At 41.3% G+C, this 18,375-nt stretch overlaps 3 protein-coding genes across 3 annotated transcripts; 2 read left to right on the forward strand and 1 right to left on the reverse strand.

The window, feature by feature from the left end:
* Positions 1–4,308: 4,308 nt before the first annotated feature.
* On the forward strand, positions 4,309–7,295 carry LOC110308109 (histone H3). The gene has a single exon (XM_029468398.2). It carries the CDS (start codon positions 4,384–4,386, stop codon positions 4,792–4,794), a length of 411 nt encoding a protein of 136 aa, XP_029324258.2. The 5' UTR covers positions 4,309–4,383; the 3' UTR covers positions 4,795–7,295.
* Positions 7,296–10,130: 2,835 nt separating this feature from the next.
* On the reverse strand, positions 10,131–11,379 carry LOC110308094 (histone H1.3). Its single transcript, XM_021180446.3, has one exon. The coding sequence runs from the start codon at positions 11,315–11,317 to the stop codon at positions 10,652–10,654; it is 666 nt and encodes a 221-aa protein (XP_021036105.1). The 5' UTR covers positions 11,318–11,379; the 3' UTR covers positions 10,131–10,651.
* Positions 11,380–14,684: 3,305 nt separating this feature from the next.
* LOC110308112 (histone H4) lies at positions 14,685–15,712 on the forward strand. The gene has a single exon (XM_021180467.3). It carries the CDS (start codon positions 14,717–14,719, stop codon positions 15,026–15,028), a length of 312 nt encoding a protein of 103 aa, XP_021036126.1. The 5' UTR covers positions 14,685–14,716; the 3' UTR covers positions 15,029–15,712.
* The last annotated feature ends 2,663 nt before the right edge of the window (positions 15,713–18,375 follow it).

The following is an 18,375-nucleotide window of genomic DNA, read 5'->3' on the forward strand; positions in this document are numbered from 1 at the left end:
GGGTCAAAGTATGTGGCACTAGTGTCAGGTCAGTGTTCATATATGTACCTGGAACTTCACAGTCTTCCTTCACATTTCTGCCATGTTCAGTTCCAGCCTTTAAATGTAAAATTGCCGAGTCTGTGGGGAGACCCACGCAAAGAAGTGCCTGAGAAAGAAAAGGTTTGGTTTCTGTTTCTCTGAGAATCTCATAAATCTAGTGTAACTCCTAGGCATCTACTTCACCAATTCATCAAACCCTAGATAATTTTGGTATTCATTCTTAGCAGACTCCAAGCTAATTAACCCTGACTTTTCCTACCTCTGTGTTTCTTGCTCTTTGCCAAGTTTCTCAAACTTAAATTGTGTTGTGGTTTTTGCTCTAGTCATGAAATAATTGTGGCCTTGTACACTTATTTCTTCAGACCAACAGAACTTAAAGACTTGGTGACAGCAGTTGCTTAAAGAATCAGTTTTAGGATGGATCAGCGGTTAAGAACATATACTATTCTTGCAAATGATCAGAGTTTGAACCCTGGTATCTACATCAGCCAGCTCAAAACTACCAGTGACAATGGACCTGACAGTTTCTTCTAGATTTCACATGCAATTACATACACACACACACACACACACACACACTTAAAAAGGAAAATTAAATCTAAAAGCTAATAATGGCTTGGATATAGGCTTAGAATTTTCTCTACATCTACTTTAATTAGGGTCAACGTCCTTTCTAGCCCAATGACTAGAGGTTGGGGAGAAAAACGGTTAATAGGAAAAGAGGTCTGTGGACCAATCTAGAAGTAGTTCTTTGGGAAGATTCTACTCTTCGTTGTCAGGATACCAGTAGTCCAGTCCAATAGCAAACATCAGCACCAACCAGCAGAAACCTCAAGGCTCTGCAAAATCGGTATGCGTCAACTGAAGCAGCAAGAATCAGCCAGAATACTTCAAGATGTTCTTTGGCAGATACACTCTATGAAGTGAAGACCAACAAAGACCAGCAAAGACCAGCAAAGAATAGCAAAGCATTGCATGGCTTCATACTACAAAAGCATCCTTTCAATATTTGTAGGGGTCCACTTATACTCTTTCCAAACATCACTCATCATCTGAAGCATCTACTCCAGGAAAATTCCACATGCCCGGTGATGCTTTATAATGTATGCTTGGGTCACGGAGTGCCACTTTTAGAAAGTGTGGCCCTGTTGGAGTAGGTGTGTCACTGGGTGTGGGCTTTAACACTCTCACCCTAGCTACCTGGAAGCCAGTATTCAGCTATCAGCCTTCAGATAAAGATGTAGAACTCTCTGCTCTGCCTGACAATGTCTGCCTCGATGCAGACCTAGCTCCCACCCTACAATAATGGGCTGAACCTCTAAACCTATAAACCAGCCCCAATTAAATGTTGTCCTTTCTAAGACTTGCCTTGGCCATGGTGTTCACAGCAGTAAACACTAAGACATGCCCTCTCACGTGTCTGCTTCAACAAGACAACCTCTCACAGGAAACTTTCAGGAAAAAAATCGCATGACACAGCTGAGTTTCCAAAGAAACCAAAAATTTCCACTTCAGTTGGGCTTCAATCTTACCACACAGAAGGCCAAAGAGGAAATAAAGAACATCCTCGAATACACAAGGAAATGTAAATGCAGAGGCCATCAGGGTTAAGGTGAAATCCTGCTCAAAAAGAATCAGCTTTGTACTTCCTGAGGGAAACACACTTTGGAAAGGGATGTGATTCCAAAATTCCAGAAAATGCCCATCTTGCTGAAATTTCATACTTGAAGAATACAAATGTTAATGGTTGCCCTTGCTGCCACATCTCTTGTCTTAATAAACAAATGAATATTCAGGATCCACTTTCCTTTTCCAGGAAAACTGACATAACAGGTATATTTAAGAGCACTGCCTGAGAGGCACACATGGATTTCAAGTATGCATTTCAAACACACACCAACATGTAATTTGACCACAACCTTTAAGCAATGTGAATGTTCAAGATACATATTAACTTGATGGCAACAATAGCTTTAGTGCTGGTTGGACCAGAACCACAAAAAAAAAAAAAAAAAAAAAAATACTGAAGCATGCCAGGAGCTGGACAGATGGCTCAACAATCAAGGAGACTGGCTGTTCTTCCAGAGGACTGAGGTTAAATTCCCATCAACGACACTGTGGCTAACAGCTGTCTGTTTCAGGGAATTTCACACCTTGTTTAGGCCTCTACGCAGCACTGGATATGACCAGTGAACATACATATAACCAAAACACCCACACATGTAAAGTTAAATTTGCTTAATTAAAAAAAAAACAAAACAAAACTGAGCAAGAACATGCCCAACGATCTGTCTTCCCCACCCACCCACCCACCCATTCAGGCCATTGAGGTTTGACCCTGGGAGTCCTGCGTAAAAGCTGATTGCTTCTGGGGACCTCCCCTGTCAGGCCTGCCCAGGTTCTTCATTTTCAGTATGGTATGCAAAGGACCTATCTATACCTGGCAATTTCTAACTTGCTCCTAACCTGGATAGTAGCACTTGAGTGCTTTGGGTGCAGTTGTCGCTGAAATTCACTAAATCTGACCTGGTAAAAGGTCCAAATAGAAAATTTGGACATAATTTTTAGAGCTACATTTAAATACTTAAAAACTAAAAGCTGTTCAGGCTGTGGAGATGAGAAGGTCCTTAAGCTCACTTACTTACTGCCCTTCCAGATGGGTTCAGTTCCCAAAACAGACTTGGTAGCTGACAACCATCTCCAGTCTCAATGGGTCTGAGACCCTCCTCTGGCCTCCAAGTCATGTGCTGCAATGTATACACATGCTGGTAAAACCCATATACATCATTTTAAAAAGGAAAAAGAACAAGACAAAAAACAAACAGCAGCTGTCAGAAAGTCACATTCACTTGTCCTGTCTTGTCCTGCTTCCAAGCAGAAAACAACCCCCCATATTGAACCTGCAGAAATCACATCTCATTTATCAAGGGAAAACATTTACTACAGGCTGTATGGAGTATACATAAAAAGCACTATGACCTAATCCAAACTGAATCTTCCCAAGTGTCCAGTTAGGTCTTCTTCGGGTCTTGACTTATGAGGGCTCCTCAATCATGCGCTATTTATTGATGTTTGTCTTTCTCTTGAGAAGCATCGTCACAGTGAACCCAGTAGAAAACTGGGAATTTGGGTCATAATGCATTCATTCTTCCACTTCCCCTGTGTGCTTTTTATACAAGGTTGTAACAGAAAACTATTTAAAAGCATCTCAAAATATCGGGTGCAAATCCCCTGTCTCAACACATTCTTGTTTTCAGATTAGTAAAGTGACAGGAAAGTATTGGGATTCTTCCCAACATTATTTGTCACTGCAGGAATATGCAAACGAGGAGTTACCGATCTAAACTCTGATTGGACCAAATTTCTAAAACCTTGTGGGACGAAAGAAATGACTATTTTGCAAGGGATAGTGCAGATTGCTTGACTACCACTAGGTGAATTTTGTACCCGATGGATTCGTTTTATACTTGCTATTAACCGACCATACTGTAATTTGAAAATAAGCTGTCTCATCTGTGCCTGAAAATAAGAAAGGTTCTATAATGTGGGCAAGAACCAAGTATTATTTGTCTGGGAACCTCAGGTCTCCACAGATGAACCGCAAGGCAACACAAAGGATCTTCAGAAACACCGCGACGCCATCTTTCTCGAGTTTTCGGGTAGTTTCTCACTCTGCTCCAACACAAAACAAAGTGATCGTGCTGGTCTCTGGAAAGAAATTTAACTTACATTTTAAACACATTCAAAACTACAGTTGTCATTTACGTGACACTAACTAATTCGAGGAAAATAATAACCGGGGAAAGGCTCCGTAGGTGGAGCATGGTTCCGGGAACCTGGAAGTATAAATTAGCAAAGCTCCTGGCAGGTAGTGGCCGCCAGATAAACTGCATTAGCAATTTCCATATGTGTGTGTGTGTAAATGTGTGCGCATGTATATGAGTGTGTGTATATATACATATTTATAATAGCAGATAATGGCAGAGGCAGGGAAATGGTTAAACTAGAATTCTAGAGCACGTTGTTCTGGGACATGCTTTGTGTATAGTAAGTCAGGTTCACAACCGGAAGATGACACGAATAACGTTCGTCTGTAAAATGTCTCCGGGCTTACCAAACAGCACTTAGAAGCTGATTATTTAAGGGGACGGAATTACCATTGGTTATTTAGCAATCAAAAAATCGCACTACAGGAATCAGCCAATCGTCAATCCCCAGATGCACTTCCGCAAATTCCGAATGACGCCTGAGTGCTGCTGGCCAGAATCCAATCAGAGCGACGCATTTCCAGCATAAATAGGAGCAGCCCGAACCCTCTGTCCCTGTTTCTCCTGCTCTGCCATGGCTCGTACTAAGCAGACCGCTCGCAAGTCCACCGGCGGCAAGGCCCCGCGCAAGCAGCTGGCCACCAAGGCTGCCCGCAAGAGCGCCCCGGCCACCGGCGGCGTGAAGAAGCCTCACCGCTACCGCCCCGGCACCGTGGCGCTGCGCGAGATCCGGCGCTACCAGAAGTCGACCGAGCTGCTGATCCGCAAGCTGCCGTTCCAGCGCCTGGTGCGCGAGATCGCGCAGGACTTCAAGACCGACCTGCGCTTCCAGAGCTCGGCCGTGATGGCTCTGCAGGAGGCGAGCGAGGCCTACCTTGTGGGTCTGTTTGAGGACACCAACCTGTGCGCCATCCACGCCAAGCGTGTCACCATCATGCCCAAGGACATCCAGCTGGCCCGACGCATCCGCGGCGAGAGGGCTTAATAGGCACGCTTTCTAAGAACCCTGGCACGTAAACTAAAAAGGCTCTTTTAAGAGCCACCTCCATTATCCATCAAAGATGCTGTAGTGCATGTCTGTAGAGTCTGTTCCAGGGTTCTCCAATTTTGGCCTTTCTTGACTATGATCACCACCCGACGAAGCAGTTAGAGTGGCCTGTTTTGTTTTGTTTTTTGTTTTTTTTGGAAACAAGGCTTTCAGGAGCTCTTGTGTGCTTTCAACTCCTAGAATTGCTAGGCATTTTAAGCCAGAAACAGGTATGCACTTAGCTTCTTGGGATTGGTTGCAGTCCAGTAGTAAAAAAGTCCCAACAGTTAACGTTTTACTTTGTTTCACCATTCAAACTTGTTGCATTGTTGGCCTTTCAATTGTTTTTACCTAATTTTGGTTAGTTTTGTTTTCAAAGCACGTTTCTGCTTGTCTACGGTTTCTGTTTTCCTGATCTGGGATTAAAAAGGCCTGTGCCTTGCTCAGTTTATCATTTAATTGAGTATACCATTGAAATGACCTTCCCAACTACTGGGATTATAGGCCAGTAAACTAGCCGAGTTTAATAGTACTTTGACGGTTTAACATAAAGATTAAACTACCGTTGAAGTCCTGCTTTAAAGAATTTAGTAGGGTGTGGTGCCTTACACCTTTAATCCCAACACCTGGGAGATAGGCAGATCTCGGAGCTAACCAACCTATTATAGCAAGTTATATAGCAAAATCCTCGCTTAAAAAAAGCGAGGGGGATGGAGGTTGGAGGAGTCGTCTAGAAAAGTGATGAATAAACAGTGTTCTAAATTTTAGGTAAAATTAGAATGCCATCTTTCTAACTAAAGCCAGAGTTAGAACAAAATTTCATTTTTCTGGCAAAGAGAAAGTGGATTTCCCCCTAATGAAATTTAAAGAAGCCCTGATGCCTCCCTCCTTTTATTTTCCATACACTAAGTATGGGCTCAGTGGTGGACTCAGAAGCTGACCCTATCAGGGATGATGCCAGAGTTCAATTGCTTCTAAATCTTATGCAAATCTTCACAACCAATAAAAGTAATAGTTGGTGCTCAAATGCTTTTAGAATGAATCATCAAATAATTCAATTAAGATCACAGGTGAATCTTGTAATATATATATGTACCTTCTTAAAACCCAATACAACTCGTAACAAAAACACTTTAGAGTATCTCTTATACTACACAATTCAATTATTTTTTTTATTGATAATACTTTATTACTGTATTCCCAACATGTAATGTAAAAATAAACTTTTAGTTCAGGCTTTCCTGCTAGAGAGATGGCTCAGGGGTTAAGATCACTGACTACTGTTGCAGAGATCAAGTGCAATTCCCCACAACCACATAATGGCTTACAACCATTGGTAGTGTGGTCCGATGCCACCCCTGGTATATCTGAAGACAGCTACAGTGTATTCATAAGCATAAAGTAAATAAATCTTTTTTTAAAAAAGTTCAGACGTTCACTCTGCAAGCTGAAATTCTCATTTGGAAAAAAAAAAAAACCTAACATGGTACTTCCAACTTTAAGTATTTTCTCCCACATTGAAATTTATGAAATGTAATGGCGATACCTAGACTGTTCATCAGCACATCCACACAGGTAGTGCATACACTCTGATACTAAAAGATGTCAATCTAATGTGACATAGAGTGAGAGACACAGAATGCTGTGTAGTCATTTCATAATTACAAGTATAAAAATTCTTTTAAACCCCCCAAAAATTCAAGTCTCAGAATATTTGCAAGGTAGCAGATGTCTGTAATCTCAAAACTTGGGAAATTGAGGGAAAAGGACCAGAAATTGAAGATTATCCTTGGCTATATATCAAGTTTGAGTCTAGCATGAAATAAGTGAGAAATATCTGTCTCAAAATTCAAACTGAGGCCTTTAATCCCAAGACTGGTAAACAGAGGCAGGTGGATCTCTATTAGTAAAAAGCCAACATGTTCTATATCAGGATTTACATCTATATCCATCCCAAGATAAATAATGAGATCCTGCCTCAAAATAATTTCAAACTTCAAATTAATGTAATGACCTAAGTCTTAGAGGAAGTTTCAGAAATAAAAGTTCTTACCTTCAACACTCTCCTTTCTCCACCTCCTCCCAAAGCAAGGCTTAAAAACTCATCCCCAAAGTAAGAAAGCCAGACCTCGCTATTTTCCCCAAAGCAACAACTACTAAAACCTTCATCTTCACCAGCCTCTTTAAGTCTTGCAGTCATAGTTATGATGATGATTTTAAAAATTCTACAGACCTCCCTTATCCAAAAGTTGATCAAAATGAAGCATTACCACTTAAAGAGTTCTGTCCATACTCAGGAAAAAGATATAGCACAGAGGCAAAGAAGAATTGTTAACAAGTCTGCCTGCATTTCTCCACACAGTAGACCAAACGTAAACCATAGGCATCTCCTATAATCATCAATCTACACAGTGGGACAAGATTTAAGCAGCTCTGTCTCTCACATGCAGAAAATTAAAAAGAGCTTCTTTCTGTTGGTTTGGTTTTGGTGGTGGTGGTGGTGGTGGTGGTGGTGGTGGGTTTTGTTTGTTTGTTTGTTTCTAGAAATTGACTCTTGAACCTGTGTTTGTGATGTCACAATGATGTGAAAAGACAGCAAGTCCAGTAGCATTCTAGAGACTGGTCCTCCATCTTATCTTTACCCATCTGGTTGTCCAGGGTGGGGAAACTGAGTCAGCAGTCAGTCTTTGCAAGTTTAGTGCTGCCCCTCTGATCAGATATCAAATCTCATTTTCTGATATTTATGATGTTGGTGCTTTCCCCGGATTGTCTTGCCTCTGTTGCAGAAGGATTAAAAAATACCAAAGGCCTGAAGCATTCCACCTGAGCCAGTCAGTCATGTGATAACAAACTTCAGGTAACTAAACAAATCATGAGCAGTGAGTGTATGGATATTCTTTCCTACAGAGTGAAGTTTAAATGTGGTCTTAGAATAAAGACTATGCAGTACACCTAAAATTATGGCACTATCAGTGTTTTATTACTGAAGAATAAAGTATTTATATAACCAATGGTTTGGAGTCCAAAGACTCCTTTGCTATATATAACTAAGATGTCTCTTGCTGTTATAGTATGTTCCATGACAATGACCTTCAATGATGAATAAGAAAAGAGATGAGCCGAGCGTGGTGGCGCACGCCTTTAATCCCAGAACTCGGGAGGCAGAGGCAGGCAGATTTCTGAGTTTGAGGCCAGCCTGGTCTACAAAGTGAGTTCCAGGACAGCCAGGGCTATACAGAGAAACCCTGTCTCGAAAAACCAAAAAGAAAAAAAGAAAAGAGATGATTCATGAGTAACCAACAGCTTTATCTCACAGAAATGTTAGCAAAAATGCAAATAAATTCAAAAATAGCTGGGCAGTGGTGGCACATGCCTTTAATCCCAGCATTTGGAGGCAGAGGCAGATGAATCTCTGAGTTCAAGGCTAGCCTGGACTACAGAGTTAGTTCCAGGATAGCCAGGGCTAGCTACACAGAAAAACCCTGTCTCCAAAAAACAAAAAATAAATAAAAAATAAAAAAATAATTCAAAAATGACATTTCCTTATTTTCCTGAATTTTTTAATCCATCCACAAATAGTAATATTGACATTTCACATACTGACATTTTTCCATTTTATGAACTCCCTAAATTTGAAGTGGCATGATTGAGCAGCTAAGGGAGATGGTAAGAAATTAGACCATAGAGTTCAAGGTCAGAAGAATATTCCCATGTGTTCATAAACATTTTACTATATGCTTATATATTTATTCTAAATCTCTAAATCCAATTACTATCAGACAATATTCTAATTCAGTTCATGAAATTTTGGAAATTCTTCCAAATATATTGACACAGTAGAGGGAAACAAGAGAAAGATGAGCCTGTATCTGCCTGAGATTAAAGGGCATTAACATGGCATCGAGCATTTAAATCAGGTTTTGTTCTACTGGAGACTTGCTCAACAGCCCAAAATTTCCTTTTTGTTGTGTAGTCAATGAAAATGGCTGTGGTAAATGTAAACACACATAACACACATTCTTAAGTTAATGACCTTTAAGGACTTAAAGTGTAGGGGATGAGAAAAGTAGTAAGTCTGATCAGATTTTACCTGTGTATTTATTGAGCATTAACATCGTTAGATAATCAACTCCATCAGCAGACAGAAAGAACACTCATACACATGAACTTCATTCAGAGACACAATAACTGAAGAGTATTCTACAAACATCTGATTACACATACAATTCTGATGTCACAGGCACTTCAAAATGTAATAGGAGCTTACCTATCCTTTACATTATTTTTTTAAATTACATGAAATCAAATTCAGTAATTCAGTGCCTATTACTATAGCTTTACCTTATCTGGGCTAGATGTCAAGCGGAGGGTGACTTACACAAGCACTGGCCTGTGGAGGTCAAAAGCCATCTTTTAGGAGCCTGTGTTCTTCCAACATATGGATCCCTGGATTGAACGCAGCTCTTGAGGCTAGACTACAAGATCCTTTACCCATTCTCCTCTAATGAAATGCTAGATTGAAATGTAGACGATTCAGATTTGATGGCTTATACCAGGTGCTTGCCTGCCTCCAGACCTGAAGCCCCAGCTGTGTTGCAGGTTGTCCTCTGACCTACACACACACACACACACACACACACACACACACACTATAAAAATATTTTTTTAAGTAATATGTAATTTCTTCCTATGAGGAGCTCAATTAAACATCTGTAGAATTCTTACATCATCAGGATGAAAAAAGAGGCGGCTCCCACTTTCAATAAATAAATACATATATATACATACACACATACACACACACACAAACTTTAATACTTTCAATAATGAAATGGAAATGGCATCCACCAAATTTTGATCAGCTTCCTGAAGGATAGTTAGGGTTGGTTTGTGTTTTTATGTGCTTGTTTTGTTTGCCCAAATTTGAGAAGTCAAACTACAAACCAAACCTTCCAAAATGGTTTTTCTTCCACGTCCTCAGCCTACTACTGATCTACTGACCAAGTAAGGGAGAACAGATACTCTCAGAACAATGTATGAGAAAGGAATGTGCAGAACTGTAAGTGGTATTCAATTTCCTTACTAAAACCTAACCACCAGGGTATTAAAAAACCTTCCACATTAATAGTGACAATGTGATCAGTGCCTAAAAACTGTGAGGGTGGCTAAGTTTTGGGAAAATAGGAGCGCTTTCAGTTTCTCGGAAAACACAATTAAAATTTCTTAGGACAGAATTCCAGAGCTCTGAGGGGAACAAAGGGGCGGGGACAGAGAAAATAACGCCAGCGTCCCAGTACGTAAACGTAAATCTTAATATCACAATCTCTGATTGGTGCAACGCTCATGACTGAAAGTACAGCTTGATTGGTTAATTCTCAAAACCACCGTGTGTAGACGGATTGGAAAGAAAAACTTAACACAGAAGCTCCAGCCTGTAGCGACTATTTTGAGAGTGGCTTCCTAGAGAACCCCCTATGCCTTATCACGCCTAGCGACATTAGAAAAAGACTTCCCGCCAAACTCTTGGAATATAAACACGTGTGTGGAGCACACACACAAGGCATATACTGCCGGCCAGAAACCAAACTGGAGCTGAAAATGTTGCAATCTATCGCTAAAGTTTAGATGCTCCAGAATGTACCCAGTACAACAAAAGTGCACAGTATTGATCTGCCTCGGAACACATAGCCTGAGCTGACTTACAGTGTCAGCTGACATACAATGCGAAAACCAGGAAAGGTTCAGCTCTTTTCAATGAGGTTGTGGGTGGCTCTGAAAAGAGCCGTTTGAGATTTTCAAAGCAGGGCGCACCACTCTACTTCTTGCGAGGGGTAGCCTTCTTTGCCTTTGTGGCCTTCGGCTTAGAAGCTTTAGGCTTGGGAGCCTTAGCCTTGGGAGCCTTGGCCTTGGCTGGGCTCTTTGCTGCCTTCTTGGGCTTAGCAGCCTTCACCTTCTTGGGACTCTTGGAAACTTTCTTGGCGCCGGCAGCCGCCGCGGGCTTCTTCGCCTTCTTCGGAGTCTTCTTGGCCGCCTTTTTGGGTGTGGCAGCACCAGTCGCCTTCTTGGGCTTCTTTGCTGCTCCCGCGGGCTTCTTGGCCTTGGCCGCGCCGGCCTTCTTGGCCTTGGGTTTGGCCTCGCCAGAAGCCACCTTCTTGTTGAGTTTGAAGGAGCCGGAGGCGCCGGTGCCCTTGGTCTGCACCAGGATGCCCTTGCTCACCAGGCTCTTCAGGCCGAGCTTGATGCGGCTGTTGTTCTTCTCCACATCGTAGCCCGCGGCCGCCAGCGCCTTCTTGAGCGCGGCCAGGGACACGCCGCTGCGCTCCTTGGAAGCGGCCACAGCCTTGGTGATGAGTTCGGACACCGGGGGTCCGGACGCCTTGCGCTTCCCAGCAGCGGCGCCGGTCTTCTTCGCCTTCTTCTTCACAGGTGTCTTCTCCACAGGTGCAGGGGCAGCAGGCGCCGCGGGAGCGGTCTCGGACATGTTTTAAGCTTTACTAGTAAAGCAAAAAGTAAGCACAAACAGTCAGAGAAGGTTGTTCCCAGTGCTGCAGGCTCTCGGTTTATATAGAGAGAAGCTGCGTGGTGATTGGTTCCCTGCGCCGTGCGCCGTGCGCCGCGCTGCCAGAGAAAGGATCTTCAGCTTTGCCTTGTGGCTGTGTTTGTTGCCCCTCAAAAAAGTATAAAAATATAAAAAATATGGGCACGAAATAATTAGGGACTTGGGGGAAACTGATCCGAGAGCCTGTAGGCTACATTCTTGCCTTAATTTGTGCACCTATGTTCAAAATCGGCACCCTGAAACTTCTCTGATTGCCCCAACTCTCTTTCAAACTTGACGAAAATTGGGACAACTTTAAGGTTTTCCTTAAAAATACTACTTCTCTCGCGGTCATTAGCAAACTTTTGTTTCAGGACATGGTTCCTCACATTCTTATCCTTTCAGGACTCTATGGAATAACTTGTTTTCACGGAAATACATAGGGAAATTTGAGTTTTTCGAGAAAGCAACAACACAAGCTTCCAGGGCTATCTGCACCAAGCTGTAGGAATTGGCACTAGATGGGAAAGCAGTGCATACCGGGGGAATAATTATTGTAGAAAATATCGATTGGATTTTTAAAGATATTTGAGATACCAGTGTGTAATTCCCCTTCGGTTTTCGTGTTTTAGTAATTTAGCCATTTTCTGGAGACGTGATGAGTCTGTGCCATCCCTATTGTAGATCAAAAGCTGAAAGCACATATTTTTCAGATTTAATATAGAAGTGTAGACCAACTATCACATGTAAAGAAAAAAGATACCTAGGTCAAGAAGGAACAGAAGTTTAGCAACTGGGAGCTGAAGAATAGTGACATATAACCTGACTTAACAACTCACTCCGTGTTTAGAGTACAAAGTTTACAGCTGTGTTATACGCCATGTTTCAGGACACTGTGTTATGCAGCTGTTTCCCCTTGCCAACACTTATCACAGCAGTTTTCTGCATATTTCCAGTTTTAAAATGATTTGAATTTCATTATTAAAAACAAACAGAATTTGAAAGAAAATCTGTTTTTTAAATTTCCATGATAGCTGCTGACCTCATTGAATACATTACATATATAATACAGTCTGTCACAAACAAAAGAATTAGCAGGTGGTATCCACCAAAGGACTTAAACATTTCATAGTCAGTAGTCATTATGATAACTGCAGCAAGAATAAAGTTCCTGGAAAAGGGATCAACCATGGGACTACAAACTTGAAAGCATAAGAAGCTTCACTCATTCCCACTCATGACTGTTGAGGCGAATATCACAAATGTGGTTTTGGTCTTAACTCCAAAATATAATTACATCCTGAAAAACAGCAACTATACTCTGTAGTACGGCTTGTACTATTTTGTAGAGATTAAAAACAGGCGATAAAAATCCCTTAGAGGTGTGAGAGCAGTGAAACGTATGACTTCGTCCTCTTCTCTCAATTTTGTGAGAATTAGATAAGCAAATACACACACATACACACAAATGCACACCATTACCATAGTAACAGGTGAGAGATTACATCCTCATGAGGTATTCTACAGGGAGACACATTCTTGGGTATTCTAATACCTAGAGACTTTCAAATCTACAGGAAAGGGTGGTTGTATAAAATAAAAATCAACCTGGTTGTGGTGGTAGATCTCTAAAATTAAGGTCCATCTACAGAGCAAGTTCCAGGACAGCTATGGCTACATGAAGAAACCAAGCACTGTTTCAGAAGGAAAAAATAGGCCTAATAAATAGGTAGCAAGAAAAGAAATATATAAAGAGAAGAAGACAACTTTAGTAGGAATAATAACAGGAAAACAATCATAGTAGATGGGGAAGAAGACAAATTTAAGACAAATGGGCTCAAAACGTCTATAAAAATCAGAATTATCAATTTTAAATCCCTTTCTGTTAACATTGCATGAAGATACTGGCACCTTGAAACTCATATCCAAGAGTATGTATCAAGTTCATTTTCTAAAATGGGCACCTTTAAACATTTAAATCCCCCCTCCCATTTCTCTCTCCCCTCTGTAACACCTTTTAACTGTGTGTGGAAGCTAAATAGCATCTTGCATACTTGAGTATTCCAAGTCCTCGATTTTTTAGAAAAGCCCATTCTCCAGTGTGCAAATACATCCCCTTCTACAGTCTAGAAAACTGACACTGTGCTCAACAAGTTTCAGGGCAAGGTCAATGCAACCAGGATATGGCTGCTTCACTGGGGTACTTGCTAGGCAACAGGAAGGAAGGAATATGCTGAGCTGATATCATGTCACACTTCTCAGCCTGAACTTAGTTTCCCCTTAAGTGACCTTTAAGTTCCTTGGGTAGGGGAGAGGAATCCACTGTGCTATTTAACCCCACTGTTCTCACACTAGTTTTGGCATACTGCTATGTACAGAGTGAGTGGGGTAAAGACTGGTGATTTTCTAAAAAGACGCATAGGAAAGTTCTGTGGGGTAACTGGGACAAGCACATCCTGAGTACATGGTAGTTACTTTTGGGTTTTTTTGTTGTTGTTGTTTTTTGTTTGTTTGTTTGTTTCTCTACCATTATCATAGAAACGTCTCACACAAGCAATAGACAAAGCACATCTTCAAGATGGCCTCTCTCTAAACAAGGATGGGACTCAAACCAGTACTACAGAGGCTAAAAAGAAAACGGTGGCTAGAAAGGCCATGAAACACAAAAGTTCTCCCCAGCAACAATAGCGTTTATTAAAAATATTAGATCTTCAACCCTGAGCAAGTCTCCATCTTTCCAGACCAGCCTGGTCTACAGAGTGAGCTCCAGGACAGCCAGGGCTACACAGAGAACCCCTGTCTCGAAAAAAAGGAGGGGGGGGGGGGGAAAGCAGTATATATTCAATCAATACTAGCGCCCTTTGTAGACTTGAAAACAGAACTATGTGCAAGCCTCTGAGAAATGCAAAGAGCTTCATAAGTGAGATTTTATAATGCTTGCAAAATTTTAGAAGTTACATTTTCGTAAATCTTCCACCTAAAAGATAACCTTACTATATCTGGTTTTTTAGATAAGTGTATGGATAACGACCTCCTTTTTAAAAATGATGAGTGGCTGGGAGAATTATAAACTATCGGCTATCAGAACCTACAAGTACGCTCCTGAAGGACACAAACTAGTGACTAAGAACTCCAAGAGCAAAGCGGAAAACTCATATTCCCCTCGCCACAGGGACTGTGCCTTCCGCCAGGCAATAGGATTCAGCCAGTGAGGTAGAGGGGCGGATACAGAATCACCTTCCCGCCCGCGCCTTTTCAGTCCTCTAAAAGGTCCGCATTCGCCATATATATAGCAGCTGTAGAGGGCGCTTGAGGAACTTCAACTCTCACTGCTCTGTAGCCATGTCTGGTCGCGGCAAGGGCGGTAAGGGCCTTGGCAAAGGCGGCGCCAAGCGCCACCGCAAAGTGCTGCGCGACAACATCCAGGGCATCACCAAGCCCGCCATCCGCCGCCTGGCCCGGCGCGGAGGAGTGAAGCGCATCTCCGGCCTCATCTACGAGGAGACCCGCGGTGTGCTGAAGGTGTTCCTGGAGAACGTGATCCGCGACGCCGTCACCTACACGGAGCACGCCAAGCGCAAGACCGTCACCGCCATGGACGTGGTCTACGCGCTCAAGCGCCAGGGACGCACCCTCTACGGATTCGGCGGCTGACCTAAACAGGTTCAGAACTTTGTATTAAAAGGCCCTTTTTAGGGCCACCCACTTTATCATAAAGAGCTGTTTGCATTTCTCGACTTTATTTACTGTTTCTAAAATTCAAAGTGCGGCTGAGGCAATTCAAAAGGTAGTTAGGCTGTGGAAGTGTTTCCCCAGTATGTAGTAATAAGTATAAAACATCAAATCCAGGCAAGGTCTAATGCTAGCTGAGTCTTACTCCCTTAAAGGTGTTAAAGGCAAAAGACATTTTTGAAGAGATGAACAAATTTTCACTTAGGCCTAAAGAGCTGTTTTAACCTGTGTGCTCTTTCCCCTGTATTCTTGATTACAACCTTAACGTTTCACTTCCGGGCTAAAGCTCAAGCCTGCCAGCTCTTCCTGACCACGTTGCTCCAGAGGGAAAATTCCATTACTAGTTAACAGACTGGTTCATATTTTTTTAGTGGCCTTATTACTTACCAACTTAGCCTTGTTACTCTGCTATGAGCCAGGCTTTCCACACTGAAAAGGATTCGACTACAAAATGACTAGTTGTTCCAAATTTACAGCTCCTGCTATACATGAGATCACAACCTCTCCAGCAGTCAAATTGATGGGCCCAAAAGCACACTAGGGACCCTATATTCCTAATTTAGCAATATCAAGATTACATGCTTCCAAGCACACATCCTGTTTTTCTGATTCTTATGTATGCTTTCTGGGTTCTTTTCAAATGATTTTAATGATGAGTTATCTTTTCCCCTGCAGTGTTTTTTAATGCAATTTTAAATAGTTTTCATCTCTTTTGTACAAGAATAAAGTTTTCTTAACAATTATCTTGCTTCTAAAAAATAAAACCCAAACTCCTGTGTTTTATCTGACATCTGTCTTGCATTATAACCTCATCCATAACCATGAATTAAACTCCTGACTAGACTGAACAACACATCCTTTTTTCCAAATGAAATTTCCATCTGTACACGTGTGGTTTGCTCTCAAGAATGTAAAGTCTTTTTCAACCTTCACCTTTCTACCTGGACCAAGTACTGCCAGTGCCAATTATAGAACCTAACACACAGTAAGTACTTAGTACAAATAAAATTAAAAGCAATAAAGACAAAATTGACTTTCCTCTAAATATCTGACCATCCTCTAAAATGTGGCCTGCAACAATTAGATTTTGATTAATTATTTGATCAAGAATACCCATATAATGTAACAGTTACAAGCAAAGCCTTAGCTTTGGAGAAAAGTACCTTTGAAATCCTCCCAGCCTAGTAGATTTTAGACATAATCGGTAAACAATTCACCATCTAAAACTTACTAGAAAAGCTTGCTTTCAGAAAACCTCAACTTTAGTTCTAAGCAGCAGGCTGACTCTAGACAAATCGCTTGCTTCTCTGTCTGAAGCCTTTCTCTGCGTCCACATTCTAGACATAACATCCACTTTTATGTTTGATACATCAATATTATTATTTATAAATTTTGTACAGTGTAGTAAAACTCAGTTTATTCCCCACAAGCCTAGACAAGGGCACACAGTACAAGAAGAAAATCTGAAAGTATCACTTAGAGTATATACTTACTTTACTCTGGGTCTGATAAGGCGAACAGGACGGGCAGGCTACTAGTAAGGAGGGAAATGAGGCTCCCTGTCATCTATTCTGGGTGTTAGTGTCTGCAGTATCTGCCACCTACGTTTTTGAACTTGGTCTGCAGCAGCTTTGACACTTCTAAGTCATTTCACACATTACTATGATGTATCCGGCATAAAATCAATGATACTGTTTGATTTTAAGATTTATTTAGTATAATGACAAGCATTAGTTTACAATGGTACCTAACTCAAAAGCAAGTGGCAAAAGGCTCTCAGGCAAGTCTTGCAATTTGTTTGTTGCTCTGCACGCCTCAGGAGGCAGCTGGTTTTTTGTTTTGTTTTGTTCTGCTCTGTTTTTTTCATTTTTAATTTTTTATTTTAATGCATGCAGCCAAAACAGCACATAATTGTTTTGGTTAAAAAGCAAAATACAATAGTTTTTACTGATACAGCATCAAGGTCTCTGCTGCAAATCTGTTTTTCTTAGCTACAAAAAGCAATTACACTTTGTCATTACATTGTTACAGCATACTTTATTTTTATTTAGTACACACAACTAACATAATCTAACTGTTTCCCACCATAACATCCAGTTTAGTCCTGTTCTTATTTCTTATTCACATGTTCTCTATACTGTTTATATTACAGTCTCTTTGTTCAATACTGCCACGCCTGCCCTCACATACTGCTCTCCCTCTCTATAGTATTAAACTGTTTACTGTCCCTTGTACATATCTTAATCTGGCATCTCTGTTGACCTTTGCTAATGTCTGAAATACTCCATAGATCCACCCACTCCAGCTCACTTCAAATTCAAGACCCAGGGCAATGCCTTGGAGCAGTGAATCATGAAGCTTCTAGCTTCTCCCACAGGTTTTATACTTACCTGCTCAAAGGATCTCTCTTTTCTCTCTCTCTCTCTCTCTCTGTCTGTCTCTCTCCCCCCCCCACCCCTCTGCCAGCCCCCCTCTCTCATCATTGCTCTAAAGAGTTTCTAACACACAATTGTGTCATCCATTTAAGTTGCCTCAAATTTCTGAATACAAATAATGAATACAATCCAATATATAAATGTATCCTCTACCATCTAACAACGATTCTACTGGGGGCAGGGTGGGTGAGTGCTTGCACACCCATGCTCACTCGTACCCTTGTGCGACTTACTAGTCTAAAGCATTTGGAAGTAAATTTCAGACATACATCATGAAATTTTGTCCCTGAGTACTTGAACATGAACCCAAGAATAAGGGAATTTTCTGTATAATTTTCACATATGACTGAAAACAAAAGACGTTAAGAATAATAGTAATAAGCCGGGCGTGGTGGCGCACGCCTTTAATCCCAGCACTTGGGAGGAAGAGGCAGGTGGATTTCTGAGTTCAAGGCCAGCCTGGTCTACAGAGTGAGTTCCAGGACAGCCAGGGCTATACAGAGAAACCTTGTCTCAGAAAAAAAAAAAAAAAAAAAAAAGAAGAATAGTAATAATAATAATAATAAATGTCCAATTCACATCTCTTTGTTAAAATCTCACTATCCTTAAGAGCCAGAATCCAATTAATTATTTTATCTGGCTACTATATTGGTCAAGTCTGTTTTAACTTGAACTACATGCCACACAGTTACTGTTTGGTTGTTTTGTTTTGTCTTGTTTCCTTTTTTAAAGACAAGGTCTCTCTCAACTGGCCATTCTGTTGAAGTTCACCTTGAACCGATGATCTTCCTGCTCCCACCTCCCAACTTCTAGGATTATAGACTTACCACTATA

The sequence above is a fragment of the Mus caroli genome, unplaced genomic scaffold (genome assembly GCF_978045245.1).
Source record: "Mus caroli unplaced genomic scaffold, Mus_caroli_1 scaffold_15, whole genome shotgun sequence".
Taxonomy (NCBI): domain Eukaryota; kingdom Metazoa; phylum Chordata; class Mammalia; order Rodentia; family Muridae; genus Mus; species Mus caroli.

Bases quoted from the DNA above. Each gene is read 5' to 3' on its own strand.
- LOC110308109 (XM_029468398.2), top strand. From the start codon at position 4,384: ATGGCTCGTACTAAGCAGACCGCTCGCAAGTCCACCGGCGGCAAGGCC.
- LOC110308094 (XM_021180446.3), bottom strand. From the start codon at position 11,317: ATGTCCGAGACCGCTCCCGCGGCGCCTGCTGCCCCTGCACCTGTGGAG.
- LOC110308112 (XM_021180467.3), top strand. From the start codon at position 14,717: ATGTCTGGTCGCGGCAAGGGCGGTAAGGGCCTTGGCAAAGGCGGCGCC.